This window comes from Macaca fascicularis, chromosome 19 (assembly GCF_037993035.2).
Source record: "Macaca fascicularis isolate 582-1 chromosome 19, T2T-MFA8v1.1".
Taxonomy (NCBI): Eukaryota; Metazoa; Chordata; class Mammalia; order Primates; family Cercopithecidae; genus Macaca; species Macaca fascicularis.
The window spans coordinates 2,908,377-2,926,017 of NC_088393.1; the positions used below are offsets into that span (position 1 = coordinate 2,908,377).

The window sequence follows — 17,641 nt, forward strand, 5'->3', positions numbered from 1 at the left end:
CCAGCTAGGAGGGGGTCTGGGGTCCTGTCCTGGGGAGGGAAGAGCAGACTCTTGTGATATCCTTGGGGTCTCCAGATAGCCTACCAGGGGTTGGGAGGGTGAGCAGGGACAGGGCGCCCCCACTGACTTGGGACCCTCCTCCTCCAGGCCCACCCCTTAGCACCCAGGACATCTGGGCCCCCCGCCCCCAGCGCTGTCTAGTCTGGCTGCTTGGCCATCACTCCCAGCCTGGTTCCCACTCCTGTGCCTTCTGGGGACGGGCCCTCAAGGACAGCATGTTGACAAATCAGGCCCAGCTCTATCGCTGTGGGGAGGGAGATAGGCTGCTGGCGACAGAAAGGGCTCTTTGAGAAGGCCACTCTGCCTGGAGTGGGGGCGCTGGGCACTGTCCCCCAAGGTCGCGGCAGAGGAGATAGGGGCCTGTCCTTTACAAACACCCCACCTTCCACTCGGCTTCCACAAGGCGGGCAGCCCAGCTCCTGGCAGCACCCATGACGCGGGACCTGCCTCTCACCAGTCTGACCCTGGTACTGTCTGCCCTGGGGGCTCTGCTGGGGACTGAGGCCCTCAGAGCAGAAGAACCAGCTGTGGGCACCGGTGGCCTCATCTTCCGAGAAGACCTGGACTGGCCGCCAGGCAGCCCACAAGAGCCTCTGTGCCTGGTGGCACTGGGTGGGGACAGCAATGGCAGCGGCACCCCCCTGCAGGTCATGGGAGTTCTGAGCGCCTATGAGCGGGCCTTCCTGGGGGCCGTGCAGCGGGCCCACTGGGGTCCCCGAGACCTGGCCACCTTTGGGGTGTGCACCCCCGGTGACAGGCAGGCTGCCTTGCCCTCTCTACAGCGGCTGGGGGCCTGGCTGCGGGACCCTGGGGGGCAGCGCCTGGTGGTCCTGCACCTGGAGGAAGGTACGTGGGGCCCAGCCCCGAGCTTGGCACCGCCGGCCTCCTTCAGGTGGGCCAGGTCCTCTTAGGGAAGATCAAGGGCTGGCAGAGCCCACACCCTGGGCAGGGAGGCTGTGGTCTCGTTCTGGGACTGGGTTGTGGGTCCATGGCCTGGAAGGTGGGCACCGCGCTCTGTCCTGTCCCTAAAGCCCAGCTCTTAGACCAGCCCCTGCCGCAGCGGCAGGGAGAGAGCTGCTGTCTTCTCGCCACCCGTGAAGAAACCACCCTGTGGCTCGGGACCAGTGGAACCCTCCTCCCCACCGCCCCATACCTGGCCAGCCTGTTCTCGGGGCCACTGGCCTGAGAGACTCCCTGCGGGGAAGGGGCTTCATCGGGCGCCCTAACCCAGAGACCCCAGGGCGGCAGCCCCACCCACAGCCTCAGACGCAGCCTCTGCCTGCCCGGGCGGTCACCGCTCCCTGGCTGCAGGAAGGCAGTGAAGAGGGACACTTTGTCCCCAGCTCGAGGCCCCCTGCACAGTGGCCAGAGCAGCAGGGACGGATCCCAAAGACTCCCAGGGGAGTGTGGGACGGGCCTGGCCTTCAATGGCTCAGGCGTCCCCTGCTGTCCTGGCTGCAGTGACCTGGGAGCCCACACCTTCGCTGAGGTTCCAGGAGCCCCCGCATGGAGTAGCCGACCCCCCGGAGCTGGCGCTGCTGGTGCTGTACCCTGGGCCTGGGCCTGGCCCTGAGGTCACTGTGACGAGGGCTGGGCTGCCGGGTGCCCAGGTACCAGGGAGTTGCATGGGGCATTGCCTGGGCCGCGGCAGGGGCATGGATTTGTTGCAGGGTCTGCGGTACTGAGAGAAGCGTAGAACCAGTGGCAATGGGAGGAAGGGCACCGGTAGAGCAGGGCTGGCTAAGCCTCCATCCAGCCGGGCTGAGCCCTGGTCTCCACAGAGCCTCTGCCCGTCCCGGGACACTCGCTACCTGGCGTTGGCGGTGGACCGCCCTGCGGGGGCCTGGCGCGGCTCCGGGCTGGCCTTGACCCTGCAGCCCCGCGGAGAGGGTAGGTGTGCGTGGAGAGGGACCGGGCGCCGGGTCGACTGCCCTCAGCCCCCAGCCCCTGAGCCAACCCCGCGCCCACCCACCGCAGGCTCCCTCCTGAGTACAGCCCAGCTGCAGGCACTGCTGTTCGGCGACGACCACCGCTGCTTCACGCGGATGACCCCGGCCTTGCTCCTGCTGCCGCGGTCTGAGCCCGCGCCGCTGCCCGCGCAAGGCCAGCTGGACACCGTGCCCTTCCCGCCGCCCAGGTGCGTGCAGGCCCGGGGGCATGGGGCAGGAGCAGGCGGGGGCGGCGTGGCCTCGCGCCCGCTCTCAACTCCCCTAACTGCGGGTTCCAGGCCATCCGCGGAGCTCGAGGAGTCGCCACCCAGTGCAGACCCCTTCCTGGAGACGCTCACGCGCCTGGTGCGGACGTTGCGGGGCCCCCGGGCCCGGGCCTCCGCGCCCCGCCTGGCCCTGGACCCGGACGCGCTGGCCGGCTTCCCGCAGGGCCTGGTCAACCTGTCGGACCCCGCGGCGCTGGAGCGCCTGCTAGACGGCGAGGACCCGCTGTTGCTGCTGCGGCCCACTGCGGCCACCACCGGGGACCCCGCGCCCCTGCACGACCCCACGTCGGCGCCGTGGGCGACTGCCCTGGCGCACCGCGTGGCTGCCGAGCTGCAAGCGGCGGCTGCCGAGCTGAGCAGCCTCCCAGGTCTGCCTCCAGCCGCAGCCCCGCTGCTGGCACGCCTGCTCGCGCTCTGCCCAGGCGGCCCCGGCGGCCCCGGCGATCCCTTGCGAGCTCTGCTGCTTCTGAAAGCGCTGCAGGGCCTGCGCGCGGAGTGGCGCGGGCGGGATCCACGCGGGCCGGGGCGGGCACAGCGCAGCGCAGGGGCCACCGCCGCCGACGGGCCGTGCGCGCTGCGCGAGCTCAGCGTAGACCTCCGCGCCGAGCGCTCCGTACTCATCCCGGAGACCTACCAGGCCAACAATTGCCAGGGCGTGTGCGGCTGGCCGCAGTCCGACCGCAACCCGCGCTACGGCAACCACGTGGTGCTGCTGCTGAAGATGCAGGCCCGTGGGGCCGCCCTGGCGCGCCCCCCCTGCTGCGTGCCCACTGCCTACGCGGGCAAGCTGCTCATCAGCCTGTCGGAGGAGCGCATCAGCGCGCACCACGTGCCCAACATGGTGGCCACCGAGTGTGGCTGCCGGTGACCCCTGCGCCTCGCGGACTCCTGCCCCGAGGGGCCGGACGTGCCCCAGCTCGCGCCCCTTCCCATATTTATTCGGACCCCAAGTATCGCCCCAATAAAGACCAGCAAGCAACCGAGTGGGGTGTCCGTGCGTGTTAGAGGGGCCGCCCGTCTCTCCTTGCGCACGGCCTGGGTCCACCCTGTAGCGCTCGCTGTCTTTCCCCTGCCTGAAGCGCCCCGCGACGGTCTTTCAGGCCCCGGACTCGTTGCCGGGTCCAGGCGTAAAGAAGCAGATGACTCTGCGGCCGCAGCCCTCGCTTTATTTCGCCGGAGTCGCGGGTTGTCTAGAAGGGGTCCCTGGACTCGGGCGCGGGGCGGCTTAGTCCCGCCCCTTGCCTGCGCGGAGCTTCTGGCGACTCCCAGGCCGCTCCTCCTCGTAGGGACGCCTCGGGGAGACCCAGGCCTGCCTCTTCCTGGGCTCGGCGTCCCTGGAGTCCCGTGCCCACGGCCGATGGCCCCCTTCGCGTGACTCCCAGCGCCGAGGCAGGGCTTCCCGGGGCTCCCTGGCGGCCCGTGGCCTCTCCTCCTTCCGCGGCCTCTCTTTCTTCGGCCTCTCCTCCTTCCGCGGCTTCTCCTTCCGCGGTTTCCCCTCTCTCCGAGGCCTCTCCTTGGGTCCCCGGTCTGCGAGGGGCGCACGGTCCTCCCCGGAGGCCTCTCCGGTGGCCTCGCCAGGCTCCTCTTCGTCCTTCTCTGCAGCCTCCCGACTCCCGGGAATCTTGGGTCTGATCTCTGCCTCGGTCCGGGGCGCAGGCAGCGCTGATGGGGGCGCCTGGGCCTCGAACTTAGGCTGCAAGACAGAGAGTGGGGTCCTGGGGTAAGCGCCCACCTTGCCCCCGGCCCGGGCTCCTTCTTTCCCTGGGGATGAAGGCCCCACTGCCCGCGGTCACTGGAAGGAAGCGCTTACCAGGGGCGACGATGGCTCCCTCGGGGCTGAGCTTGGCGGGACCCAGGGCTCGGGCGCACGCGCTTGGACTGCTGTCTCCCCAGCCACGGCGTCTGCAGCGACAGGGTCGGAACCTGAGTCAGCTGGGTCGAGGCATGGACCACACTGTCCATCCGTCCCTCACCGCTAGAGCCCCCCTCCCTGGACAGTTGGAGTGGGGCTCCCGCGGTACGGCTGAGGCTAAGGATGCCCGGAGCCGTGAGAAGGGACTCCGGGACTCCGCTGCTGCGGAGCGCCCCTCCTCCGAACCTCGCTCTTCCAATCCGTCATTCTTCCCCCCGACCACGGGCTGTAGGAGACCCCTAGCAAGGGACGGGTCGCAGGAGTGCCCCCGGGGGGCGCTCACTAGCTGAGCTGTCCCCAGAGAGGGCGCAGGAGGAAGGCGGCAGAACGCTGCGCGGGAGGAGGGGTTGCACAAGGTCCATCCGGAAGCCAGAACCTACTCGCGGCGAGGGAAATGGGCCCCGCAAAAGGTCCAGACGGGATGAGAGGGGCGCGCAAGGCCCGTCACATAAGGGGAGATGTACAAACCAACTTTGGAGGCGTGCAAAACCCAGCCCTGGGAAGGAGGCTCCCAGACCCCACCCTTGCGTCACAGGGCCCTTCCTTGGAGGAATAGGCGCACAGGTGGACCCCAGCCTCGCCCCACCTCTGGGGAGCCCGCGCTCACCGCGGCACAGCTGGAAAGCCGAGCCCAGCAGCGCCACCAGCGAGGCGAGCACCAGGCACTTGTTGAGCGACAGGTCTCCCCAGGGCAGCTCCTGGCTCAGGGCCGGGGGTTGCGGCGGCGGCTGCGGGGGCGGCGCGGTCTGCGCCTTCTTGCGCGCGGGGGCGCTCCGAGGGCCTGCGAGGGCAAGTGCGTGCTGCGCTGTGGCCACTGGCTCTGCGCCGCCCCATTCCCCGGGCACAGGGGGCAAGAGAGAGGCCTGCGCCCTGAACCTGGCTCGCCCTGCCTGCCTGTGCGGCCCTGGGCGCAGGTGAACCCAGCCCCGGTGCCCCGCAGCTGCACGGGGATGCCCAGAGTTTCTGGAAGTTAACTTCCGGGAGCTAAGTGGCTTAGCCTGTATTATCACGCATTAGTAGAGGCTCCCGGCCCGTTGACTCGCTGCCTGCCACACTTCGATGCCACTCAACCAGGACACCCCCCAAGATCCAAGGACCCAGCTCCGGGACCTGAGCCTCACACCAGTCCGTTCCCACCCCACACCTCACCCACGCCTCCTGCAAACCCACTGGCTCCGGCTTTCAGCCTCTCCTTCCCCGTTCCTGGGGTCCCCCTGGCGGCAGCCTCTTTTTCCATCTTCTTGGGCCTGGTGTCCACACTGCGGCCTTCAGCCACCGGCTCCTGAGAGTCCTGTGGTTATCATGAGACATTCCACATGTTTCCTTCCAGTGCCAAACCCTTCCCGTGGGCTTTAGACACCTGCCTCCCTTGGTCGGCTTGTCCCCAACTCCCCAGGCGTCCTGGGTTAAAGGCTGAGGGTCCCAGCTACTCACGTGGGGCGGGCTGCCGGAGTCGGCCAGCCTGGGTGTTGCTGTGAGAACAGAGGGAGAGTCAAGGTTGTGGGGACCCCCCAGGCCAATCCCACCCTCTCCCCTGGCCCTGCTGGGTGACGCGCGGGTGACTAACCCCATCTTGTAGATAAGAAAGTAGGCGGAGGCCAGCACAGTGGTTCACACCTGGAATCCCAGCACTTTGGGGAGGCTGAGGTGGGAGGATCACCTGAGCCCAGGAGTTTGAGACCAGCCGGGGCAATACAGTGAGACCCCATCTCTACCCCAAAAAAAAAAAAAAATTAGCCAAGTATGGTGGCCGGCACCTGTGGCCCCAGCTACTTGGGAGGCTGAGGCACGAGAATCACTTGAACCTGAGAGGTCGAGGCTGCAGTGACCTATGATCATGTCACTGTACTCCAGCATGGAAGACAGAATGAGGCTCGGCCTCAAAAAATAAAAAATAACAATAATAAAAAAATATAAAAATACAAAGAAAGCAGACAGGCTTGGAGACAGCTTTGCCGGAAGACACAAAGCATTTCAGTGGCAACGCAGGATTGGAACCTAGATCTGTGTAGCCCAGCACCTGTCTTCCTTGGGGGCTCCTTACAGACCCCTGAGGCAGATGAGGGCCGGGGGTTGAACCTGGGGAGCACAGTTTAAGCCAGTCCAGTGTGGGAGGCTAAGAAGCTCTGGTCTCTGAAGATGGGCCTCCTGGCTCACGGGGACCATCAGGGAGGGGCCTCCTCCCGCCAGCACCACAAGGGTACCTGGAGCCCTGTCCTCCTGGGGCTCGGCCAGCGCAGAGTGGTCCTCCAGGGCCTGGCAGCTGCCCAGGCCGCCATCTAGCTCCTCCCAGGCGCTGGTTGCCATGGAGATGACTGGAGCAGCAGCAGGTCCCGGGCCAGGCTGGGAGGGGTGGGGAACAAGGTCTTGCATTTACTGAGTCCCTCATGGGCCTGGGCCTGACCTGGAGGTTCTGCGGACACCAACTAACAGGCCCTGTCCTGCCACCCTCAACCGAGTCTGTGATCTCTGCCTCAAGCACCCCTCACTCGGGAAATTCACACTCATGCCAGGCATGGCCCGGCACCCACACCAGGCATCTCCCTGACCCTGCATGCCAGCCCTGGGGCCCCTCCCTGTAGCCCAGCCTCGCTGGGGCCCAATATCCATCAGCACAGCAGCCAAGGCTGCTCTGGCCCAGAGAGGGTGGGAGCCCCTGCAGGGCAACACAGCAGTAAGTCCCAGACACACCCCAAACCAAAACTCTTGGCCCCAGTGTCAGCTCATGTTCTCTGAGACCAGGGACTATTTTTATCTGGTGCCCGAGGCCAGCGGGACAGGCTAACAGGTGCCCCAGCCCCTCCCAAGCCTCTGCTGTCATGGGGTCTCCCTCTGGGCCACCCTGACCTGCCATTCTGGGCACTTACATCCCGCCGCATGACCCTGTGAGTCTACAGGCTCGGGCCCCAGCAGCAGAACCATCCTGGCTCTGGTTGTGACAGGCCGGGGCAGGGGAGGAGGGTCCCGGGGGCGGTCTTCTGATCCTGACACAGAGTACCCTGCCTTGTCCCACTAACTCTGTTCCCATATGACAGATGAGGAAACTGAGGCTAGAGAGAGCGCCATTGGCTGGAGGGGGCAAGGAGCTTCAAGTCAGACCTGGAGCTGTACTCTTCAGGGTCTCCATGGCCTCTGGCTGCTGGGATTAGGGTGTCCCTATATCTAGGCTGAAAAACCACCCAGCCCTGGGGCTCCAAGACCTGGAAGGGGCCTATCGCGTGGCCGTGGGGGAGGGGCCCAACAAGCATGGGAGGCTGGTGTGCGGCCCCTGTGTGTGCGTGGGGGGCAGCTCTAGGAACTGGGGACCCTTACGGTCCTCCGCAACACCCTTCCGCATCCCGGGAGCCCACACCTCTGCTCGGGACTCCCCCAGCCTCACTTCCTTACCCCCGAGCCTCACTTACCCGCCAGCCGCTTTGCTGAGCCTTGTGGACAGGATGGAGGATGGGGAGGGTGGCCCCGTGATGGACGGCAGCAGGTGGCTGGAGACCGGGGGTGGGCCAATCAGCAGGCCCGCGGGAGTGAGGTCACAGCCAGGAGTCCTCCACCCTTCCCTGCCATTGCAGCGGGGCAGGGCATTGCTCCTACTCACTCAGCCCTGGCCACTGCCATGCCAGGGAGACACAGCGCCTGCAGCTGGGACTACAAGCGTGCACCACCACACCCGGTTAATTATTTTTTATTTTTTATTTTATTTTATTTTATTTTATTTTTGAGACAGAGTCTCGCTCTGTCGCCCAGGCTGGAGTGCAATGGCCGGATCTCAGATCACTGCAAGCTCCGCCTCCCGGGTTTACGCCATTCTCCTGCCTCAGCCTCCCGAGTAGCTGGGACTACAGGCGCCCGCCACCACGCCCGGCTAGTTTTTTGTATTTTTTAGCAGAGACGGGGTTTCACTGTGTTAGCCAGGATGGTCTCGATCTCCTGACCTCGTGATCCGCCTGTCTCGGCCTCCCAAAGTGCTGGGATTACAGGCTTGAGCCACCGCGCCCGGCCTTTATTTTTTTTTTGAGACAGAGTCTCGCTCTGTTGCCCAGGCTGGAGTGCAGTGGCGCCATCTCGGCTCACTGCAAGCGCCGCCTCCCGGGTTCACACCATTCTCCTGCCTCAGCCTCTCGAGTAGCTGGGACTGCTGGCGCCCGCCATCGTACCTGGCTAATTTTTTTGTGTGTTTTTAGTAGAGACGGGGTTTCACCATGTTGCCCAGACTGGTCTCGAACTCCTAGGCTCAAGTGATCCACCCGCCTTGGCCTCCCGAAGTGCTGGGATTACAGGTGTGAACCACCGCGCCCTGTCTCTATGCTTAACTTTTTGAAGAGCCGCTAGTCTCTTTTCCAAAGTGACTGCACTGTTTTACCTGCTCAGCAGCCACACAGGACCGTTCTAACTTCTCCACAACCAACTCATCATTTTCCAGTTTCTTTGTTTGTTTTTTTTATTGCCAGCCTAGTGGGTGTGAACGGCATGATCTCATTGTGGTTTTGATTTGCATTTCCCTGGTCAAAATAAATAGCTTTTTTTTCTTTTTTTTTTTTTTAAGACACCCGGTCTCAAGGCCAGGCACGGTGACTCACGCCTGTAATCCCAGCACTTTGGGAGGCCGAGGTGGGTTGATCACGAGGTCAGAAGATCGAGACCATCCTGGCTAACACGGTGAAATCATGTCTCTACTAAAAATACAAAAAATTAGCCGGGCGTGGTGGCGGGCGCCTGTAGTCCCAGCTACTCGGGAGGCTGAGGCAGGAGAATGGCGTGAACCTGGGAGGTGGAGCTTGCAGTGAGCCGAGATGGTGCCACTGCACTCCAGCCTGGGCGACAAGCGAGACTCCGTCTCAAAAAAAAAAAAAAAAAAAAAAAGAGAGACCAGGTCTCCCTATGTTAGCGAGGATAGTCTCAAACCCTTGGCCTCAAGCAATCCTCCTGCCTTGGCCTCCCAAAGTGCTGGGATCACAGGCGTGAGCCACCGTGCCTGACCTCAATAGCATTTTCATCTTCTTATTCTCATAGGGTCTTGCTTTGCATTCCTTTCCTGGAAGGCTCAGCTCTCCCAGAAGCAAAGTCTGGACGCAGGGCTTCTGTGGGCCTTTTTTTTTTTCTTTTTCTTTTTTTTTTTTTGAGACAGAGTCTCACCCTGTTGCTCAGGCTGGAGTGCAGTGGCATGATCTCAGCTCACTGCAACCTCCGCCTCCTGGGTACAAGCAATTCCTCTGCCTCAGCCTCCTGAGTAGCTGGGATTACAGGTGTGCACCGACACACCTAGCTAATTTTTTGTATCTTTAGTAGAAACGGGGTTTCACCATGTTGGCCAGGCTGATCTTGAACTTCTGACCTAGTGATCCACCTGCCTCAGCCTCCCAAAGTTCTGGGATTACAGGCATGAGCCACTGCACCCAGCCAGGACTTTTTTTTTTTTTTTTTTTTTTTTTTTTTTTGAGACACAGTCTGCCCAGGCTGGAGTGCAGTGGTGCGATTTCGGCTTACTGCAACCTCTGCCTCCCAGGTTCAAGTGATTCTCCTGCCCTAGCCTCCCAAGTAGCTGGGATTACAGGTGTGCGCCACCACGCCCAGCTAATTTTTGTATTTTTAGTAGAGACAGGGTTTTGCCATGTTGACCAGGCTGGTCTCAAATTCCTGACCTCAGGTGATCCTCCTGCCTCGGCCTCCCAAAGTGGTGAGATTACAGGCGTGAGCCCCGCGCCCGGCCTGTGTATTCATATTCTTATCACTGCCATGACAAACGTGAGGAAGCTACTGAGGCCGTGAGATTCTGCGCCACGTGGAAGCTCAACTGTGACACCCTCCACAGCAGGGTCCTTCCAGCCTCTGGAACACAAAACGCCTGAGTGGGAAACCCCCAGGGGACCCTCAGCATAGACCACTGAGGCGGGAAGTTGAGAACTGTGAGGAGTGCTGGGCAGTGGCCAACTTCCTGCCTCTGCCAGGGCAGCACACCAGTTTCATTTGTGTGTCCACCCTACTTGTTCTCAGGGAGAAGTGGCTCCTTTCCTGGGGTGACTTCTAGGCTGGGGCATTTAATTGCTAGTGTGAGACCTTCCGGGGTCTTCCTCTCTTGGCCATAGTGACGTTCAAGATGGCAGGGGAGGTGAGCAGCGCCCCCTAGGGCCTGAGAAGCTCCCGGAGCAAGAACAAGAAGTTTGCAGGTGTGTTTACAATGTTGTTTTGTTTTGTTTTGTTTTTATTTATTTAAATTTTTTAAATTCATCTATTTATTTATTTATTTATTTATTTTTATTTTTTTTGTTGAGACAGAGTCTCGCTTTGTCGCCCAGACTGGAGTGCAGTGGCCGGATCTCAGCTCACTGCAAGCTCCGCCTCCCGGGTTCACGCCATTCTCCTGCCTCAGCCTCCTGAGTAGCTGGGACTACAGACGCCCGCCACCTCGCCCGGCTAGGTTTTTGTATTTTTTAGTAGAGACGGGGTTTCACCGTGTTAGCCAGGATGGTCTCGATCTCCTGACCTTATGATCCGCCCGTCTCGGCCTCCCAAAGTGCTGGAATCACAGGCGGGAGCCACCGCGCCCGGCCTCATCTATTTATTTTTCAACGAGGGTCTTGCTGTATTTCCCAGGCAGGTCCTGAACTCCTGGACTCAAGTTATCCTCCCAACTCTGCCTCCCTAAGAGCTGGGTTTATAGATGTCAGCCACCGTGCCTGGCCAGTTTTGTTTTGTGTTTTAAAGAGATAGGGCTGGGCACAGTGGCTCACACCTGTAATCCCAGCATTTTGGGAGGCCGAGGCAAGTGGATCACTTGAGGCTGGGAGTTCGAGAGCAGCCTGGGCAACATAGCAAGACCGTGTCTGTACAAGAAGGAAAAAAGAAAAGAAAAGAAAAGAAAAACAATAAAAACCAATTTTATGGCCGGTCGCGGTGGCTCACGCCAGTAATCCCAGCACTTTGGGAGGCCGAGGCGGGTGGATCACAAGGTCAGGAGTTCACCTGGCCAAGATGGTGAAACCCTATCTCTACTAAAAATACAAAATAAATTAGCCAGGTGTGGTGGTGGGTGCCTGTAATCCCAGTTACTCGGGAGGCCAAGGCAGAGAATTGCTTGAACCTGGGAGGCAGAGGTTGCAGTGAGCCAAGATTGCGCTACTGAACTCCAGCCTGGGCAACTCCGTCTCAAAAAAAAAAAAAAAAAAATTACAAAAGTAAAGGTCAAACTCCATGAAAACAGAGACATGGACAATGTGGGGCAGGAAATACTGAAGAGCTGCAAAGAATGATGCTCAGATGCTCCACCTATAAAGCTTTCTTCCTTTTTGTATAATGAAACCTTTGTGAAAACATTAAGCTGGGCGTGGTGGCACATACATGTAATCCCAGTGCTTTGGGAGGCTGAGCCACGCAGCTCACCTGAGCCCAGGAGTTCAAGACCAGCCTGGGGAACATGGTGAAAACCCGTCTCTACAAAAAATACAATAAAATAAACATTAGAAATACTGCAAAATAAAATCCCGAAAATTATAGCAAGGGGCAAAACCGTAAGAAATATAGGCGGGCGCGGTGGCTCACGCCTGTAATCCCAGAACTTTGGGAGGCCGAGGCGGGCAGATCACCTGAGGTTGGGAGTTCCAGACCACCCTGGACAATATGGTGAAACTCCATCTCTACTAAAAATACAAAAATTAGCCGGGCGTGGTGGTGCATGCCTGTAATCCCAGCTACTGAGGAGGCTGAGGCACGATAACCCCTTGAACCTGGGAGGTGGAGGTTGCAGTCAGCTGAGATGGTGCCACTGCACTCCAACCTGGGGGACAGAGTGAGACTCTATCTCAAAAAAAAAAAAAAAAAAAAAAAAGAGGCCGGGTACGGTGACTCACGCCTGTAATCCCAGAACTTTGGGAGGCCGAGGCGGGCGGATCATGAGGTCAGGAGATCGAGACCATCCTGGCCAACATGGTGAAACCCCGTCTCTACTAAAAATACAAAAAAATTAGCTGGGCGCGGTGGCGGGCACCTGTAGTCCCAGCTACTCGGGAGGCTGAGGCAGGAGAATGGTGTGAACCCAGGAGGCGGAACTTGCAAGAGCTTGCAGTGAGCTCAGATCGTGCCACTGCACTCCAGCCTGGGTGACAGAGCGAGACTCCGTCTCAAAAAAAAAAAAAAAAAGAAAGAAAGAAATATAAGTACAGTAAAGGGAAAAACAGCAACTTGCTTGAGATAAGCCCTGTTTACTTGGGGACCTCGCTTTTCCGTGTGTGTTTGCCCAGTTTGTCCTGAGGTTGGAGGTTGCCTGCACGGCTGTGGGTCCTGCTTTATCACCCAGCAGCAGACGCCTCTGCGGCTTTGTGGCCAAACCCCGGCCTTGCGCAGCCTCCCTGTGGCCTGAGCTTATCACAGGCAGCATGGTGCATATTAAAAATAGTAAGTTCGAGGCCAGGCGTAGTGGCTCATGCCTGTAATCGCAGCACTTTGGGAGGCCAAGGCGGGTGGATCTCGAAGTCAGGGGATCAAGTCCATCCTGGCTAACACAGTGAAACCCAGTTTCTACTAAAAATACAAAAAAATTAGCTGGGCATGGGGGCGGGCGCCTGTAGTCTCAGCTACTAGGGAGGGTGAGGCAGGAGAATGGTGTGAACCCGGGAGGCAGAGCTTGCAGTGAGCCAAGATCACGATCTGGGCGACAGAGTAAGAGTCCGTCTCAAAAAAAAAAGAAAAAAAAAAAAAGATTGGTTCGGCCAGGCGCGGTGGCTCACGCCTGTAATCCCAGCACTTTGGGAGCTGGAGGCGGACAGACCACGAGATCAAGAGATCGAGACCATCCTGGCCAACATGGTGAAACCCCGTCTCTACTAAAAATACAAAAATTAGCCGGGCGTGGTCGTGTGTGCCTGTAGTCCCAGCTACTCGAGAGGCCGAGGCAGGAGAATCGCTTGAACCTGGGAGATGGAGGTTGCAGTGAGCCGGGACTGTGCCATTGCATTCCAGCCCGGGTGACAGAGCAAGACTCCATCTCAAAAAAAAATGGTCAGTTCTCCGGGAGGCAGAAGTTGCAGGGAGTGGCCACTGCACTTCAGCCTGGGCGATGTCTCAAAAAAAAAAAAAAAAAAAAAAAGTTCTTCTTTACTTCCCTTTTTCTTCCCCACACTGTTTGCTCAAAAGAGTTCACGGGGCCGGGCGCGGTGGCTGAAGCCTGTAATCCCAGCACTTTGGGAGGCCGAGACGGGCGGATCACAAGGTCAGGAGATCGAGACCATCCTGGCTAACACGGTGAAACCCCGTCTCTACTAAAAAATACAAAAAACTAGCCAGGCGAGGTGGCGGGCGCCTGTAGTCCCAGCTACTCAGGAGGCTGAGGCAGGAGAATGGCGTGAACCCGGGAGGCGGAGCTTGCAGTGAGCTGAGATCCGGCCACTGCACTCCAGCCTGGGCGACAGAGTGAGACTCCGTCTCAAAAAAAAAAAAAAGAGTTCACGGGCCTTCTGAGTTTTTCTTCAGGAGACAGAGCCAGGCTTGAACGTAATGCCAGGCAGGAACACAGGGAGAAAAGGAGGCCAAGATTCTTCTTTATTTTCCTGTTTTTTTTTTTTTTTTTTGAGACGGAGTCCGGCTCTGTCGCCCAGGCTGGAGTGCAGTGGCCGGATCTCAGCTCACTGCAAGCTCCGCCTCCCAAGTTCACGCCATTCTCCTGCCTCAGCCTCCCGAGTAGCTGGGACTACAGGTGCCCAACATCACGCCCGGCTAATTTTTGTTGTATTTTTAGTAGAGACGGGGTTTCACCATATTAGCCAGGATGGTCTCCATCTCCTGACCTCGTGATCGGCCTGCCTTGGCTTCCCAAAGTGCTGGGATTGCAGGTGTGAGCCACCGCGCCCGGCCATTTTCCTGCTTTCTTTCCTTTTCCTTTTCTTTCTTCTTCTTCTTTTTTTTTTTTTGAGACACTGTCATTCTCTGTCACCCAGGCTGGAGTGCAATGGTGTGGTCACAGCTCACTGCAGCCTTGACCTCCCGGGTTCAAGTGATCCTCTTGGCTCAGCCTCCCAAGTAGCTGGGACCACAGGTGCCCACCCCAATCCCAGCTAATTAAAAAATTTTTAATTTTTTTCTTTTTTCTTTTCTTTTTCTTTTTTTGAGACAGAGTCTCGCTCTGTTCCCCAGGCTGGAGTACAGTGGGGCAATCTCGGCTCACTGCAAGCTCTGCCTCCCAGGTTCACACCATTCTCCCGTCTCAGCCTTCCTAGTAGCTGGGACTACAAGTGTCAGACACCACACCGGCTATTTTTTTGTATTTTTAGTAGAGATGGGGTTTCACCGTGTTAGCCAGGATGGTCTCAATCTCCTGACCTCGTGATCTGCCCAGCCTCTGCCTCTCGAAGTGCTGAGATTACAGGTGTGAGCCACCACGCCTGACCAAATTTTTTTAATTTTAAAAAAATTTCTAGCCGGGTGCGGTGGCTCACGCCTGTAATCCCAGCACTTTGGGAGGCTGAAGCGGGCAGATCACAAGGTCAGGAGATCGAGACCACGGTGAAACCCCGTCTCTACTAAAAATACCAAAAAAATTAGCCGGGCGCGGTGGTGGGCACCTGTAGTCCCAGCTACTCAGGAGGCTGAGGCAGGAGAATGGCATGATCCCGGGAGGCGGAGCTTGCAGTGAGCCGAGATCGCGCCACTGCACTCCAGCCTGGGGAACAGAGCGAGACTCTGTCTCAAAAAAAAAAAAAAAGGCGGGGCGCGGTGGCTCAAGCCTGTAATCCCAGCACTTTGGGAGGCCGAGACGGGCGGATCACGAGTTCAGGAGATCGAGACCATCCTGGCTAACACGGTGAAATCCCGTCTCTACTAAAATGCAAAACAAATTAGCCGGGCGAGGTGGCGGTGCCTGTACTCCCAGCTACTCGGGAGGCTGAGGCAGGAGAATGGCGTGAACCCGGGAGGCGGAGCTTGCAGTGAGCCGAGATCACGCCACTGCACTCCAGCCTGGGGAACAGAGCAAGACTCTGTCTCAAAAAAAAAAAAAAAAAAAAAAAGAAAAAAAAAATTTCTAGAAATTTTTAAAATTCTCAGCAAAGTGAGAACCTAGAGATAGGGTCTTGCTATGTTGGCTAGGCTGGTCTCCAACTCCTGGGCTCAAGCGATTCTCTTGCTTCAGCCTCCCAAAGTGCTGGAATTACAGTCGTGAGCCATCATGCCCAGCCCCAATCCTTCTTTATTTTTACCTTTTTGCATTTTATTTAACTTATTATTATAATTCTTTTAGAGACAAGGTCTCCCTCTGTCACCCAGGTTGCAGTCGGGAGATCACTGCTCACTGCAGCCTTGACTTCCCTGGCTCAGGTGATCCTCCTGCCTCACCGCTGGAGTAGCTGGAACTAGAGGCGTGCACCACCATGCCCAACTAATTTTTAAATTTGCTGCAGAGATGGGGTCTGGCTATGTTGCCCTGGCGGGTCTTGAACTCCTGACCTCAAGTGATTCTTTTGCCTCTGCGTCCCAAAGTGCATACCAGGCCCACATATCCTTTTTAAAATCAGAGTCAGCTGGGCGCGGGGGCTAACGCCTGTAACCCCAGCACTTTGGAAGGGTGAGGTGGGTGGATCACCTGAGGTCAGGAGTTCGAGACCAGCCTGACCAATATGGTGAAATCCCGTCTCTACTAAAAATTCCAAAATTAACTGGGCATGGTGGTGTGAGCCTGTAGTTCCCAGCTACTTGGGAGGCTGAGGCAGGAGAATCACTTGAACCTGGGAAGTGGAGGTTGCAGTGAGCCACTGAGATCATGCCCTTGCTCTCCAGCCTGGCTGACAGAGCGAGACCCTGTCTCAAAAATTAATCAGCCGGGCGCGGTGGCTCACACTGTAATCCCAGCACTTTGGGAGGAAGGCAGATCATGAGGTCAGGAGTTTGAGATCAGCCTGGCCAATATGGTGAAACTTTGTTTCTACTAAAAATACAAAAATTAGCCGGGCATGGTGGTGCATGCCTGTAGTCCCAGCTTCTCGGGAGGCTGAGGCAGGAGAATCGTTTGAATCCTGTAGGTAGAAGTTGCAGTGAGCCGAGGTTATGTCACTGCACTCCAGCCTAGGTTACAGAGCTAGACTCCGTCTCAAAAAAAAAAAAAAAAAAAAAAAAGGCCGGGCGCGGTGGCTCACGCCTGTAATCCCAGCACTTTGGGAGGCCGAGGCGGGCGGATCACAAGGTCAGGAGATCGAGACCACGGTGAAACCCCGTCTCTACTAAAAATACAAAAAATTAGCCGGGCGCGGTTGTGGGCGCCTGTAGTCCCAGCTACTCGGGAGGCTGAGGCAGGAGAATGGCGTGAACCCGGGAGGCGGAGCTTGCAGTGAGCCGAGATCGCGCCACTGCACTCCAGCCTGGGCGACAGAGCGAGACTCCGTCTCAAAAAAAAAAAAAAAAAAAAAAAAAAATTAATCAGTCAATCAATCAGAGTTATACTCTCGGCCTCCTCTGCCAGCATCCCTATCCCCTCAGCCTTGATTTCAGAGGAAAACCCAGGCATGGGCCCTCTATCCTTGACCACCCGACATCCTCTGCTGTCCCTTTCAGACAGTTCAAGCCTCTTGAAAGATATGCCTCTTTCTCTCCCTGCTGCCTGGGGGTCCCTCACCAGTCACAGACTCCCCAGCTCTCAGCAAAGCACCTGCTACCCTGGTTCCCGGGGAGCCTGGCCAGGTTGGCCAGCACAGCATAGTTGCTGATCCTGGCGTTCATCCAGCGTGGCCTGGCCAGTGTGGGGGTGGCCCTTCTAGAAGCCTCACAGCATTGGCAGGCGGCCATCAGAGTTAGAGATGAACAGGAGGAGGAAGTGAGAGCTGTTGCAATCAGGACAGAGGGAACGGGGATCCCTGGTCGTGACTGTTCTGGAAATCGCACTCGTGACCCGTTCATTTCGAGCACCCTCTTGCCTCAGTTCCCAGAGGAAGTCCTCAACTAGGGGGTGTCATTCTGCCCCCAAGGGACATTGGGTGATGTTTGGGACATTTCTGGTTGTCATGACTTGGGGTGCTCCTGGCATGGAGTGAGTGGAGGCCAGGGACGCTGCTCAGTACCCTGCAGTGCCCAGGATGCCCCACCTCAAAGAACAATCCAAGCCCAATGTCCACGGGGCCGAAGGAGGAGACCCCGAGTTAATTATTTGAAACAGAGTCTGTTCTCTGCTCACACCAGACACCAGGATAAAATCCCAATGGGGCAAACGGTATAAACCAGGAGGGCCCCAGCACCTGGGATTCTTCTCCTCTCTCCTTCCCCACTCAGGGTGTGGGCCAGTTTTTTGTTTGTTTGTTTGTTTTTTGAGCCGGGCGCGGTGGCTCACCCTATAATCCCCAAACTTTGGGAGGCCAAGGCAGGTGGATCACCTGAGGTCAGGAGTTCGAGACCAGCCTGGGCCAACATGGTGAAACCCCATCTCTACTGAAAATACAAAAATTAGCCAGGCGTGGTGGCGGGCACCTGTGATCCCAACTAGTTGG

General features: G+C 58.4%; 2 protein-coding genes across 2 annotated transcripts; one reads left to right on the top strand and one right to left on the bottom strand.

Moving 5' to 3' along the window:
- Positions 1–458: 458 nt before the first annotated feature.
- On the top strand, positions 459–3,258 carry AMH (anti-Mullerian hormone). Its single transcript, XM_005587460.4, has 5 exons — positions 459–906; positions 1,522–1,670; positions 1,842–1,950; positions 2,038–2,197; positions 2,288–3,258. The coding sequence occupies exons 1-5, from the start codon at positions 492–494 to the stop codon at positions 3,141–3,143; spliced, it is 1,689 nt and encodes a 562-aa protein (XP_005587517.3). The 5' UTR covers positions 459–491; the 3' UTR covers positions 3,144–3,258.
- Position 3,259: 1 nt separating this feature from the next.
- Positions 3,260–7,626, bottom strand: JSRP1 (junctional sarcoplasmic reticulum protein 1). Its single transcript, XM_015440249.3, has 7 exons — positions 7,592–7,626; positions 6,392–6,530; positions 5,622–5,659; positions 5,358–5,478; positions 4,795–4,968; positions 4,086–4,177; positions 3,260–3,968 (listed from the first exon to the last, which is right to left on the bottom strand). The coding sequence occupies exons 2-7, from the start codon at positions 6,492–6,494 to the stop codon at positions 3,501–3,503; spliced, it is 996 nt and encodes a 331-aa protein (XP_015295735.3). The 5' UTR covers positions 6,495–6,530; positions 7,592–7,626; the 3' UTR covers positions 3,260–3,500.
- Between the last annotated feature and the right edge of the window lie 10,015 nt (positions 7,627–17,641).

Excerpts from the sequence above, each read along its gene's own strand:
- JSRP1 (XM_015440249.3), bottom strand. The coding sequence starts at position 6,494 with ATGGCAACCAGCGCCTGGGAGGAGCTAGATGGCGGCCTGGGCAGCTGC. Across the intron at positions 5,660-6,391 it reads CCAGGAGGACAGGGCTCCAG|CAACACCCAGGCTGGCCGAC; the intron begins GTACCCTTGTGG and ends CTGTTCTCACAG. Across the intron at positions 4,178-4,794 it reads GGCTTTCCAGCTGTGCCGCG|ACGCCGTGGCTGGGGAGACA; the intron begins GTGAGCGCGGGC and ends CTGTCGCTGCAG.
- AMH (XM_005587460.4), top strand. The coding sequence starts at position 492 with ATGACGCGGGACCTGCCTCTCACCAGTCTGACCCTGGTACTGTCTGCC. Across the intron at positions 907-1,521 it reads GGTCCTGCACCTGGAGGAAG|TGACCTGGGAGCCCACACCT; the intron begins GTACGTGGGGCC and ends TCCTGGCTGCAG. Across the intron at positions 2,198-2,287 it reads GTGCCCTTCCCGCCGCCCAG|GCCATCCGCGGAGCTCGAGG; the intron begins GTGCGTGCAGGC and ends TGCGGGTTCCAG.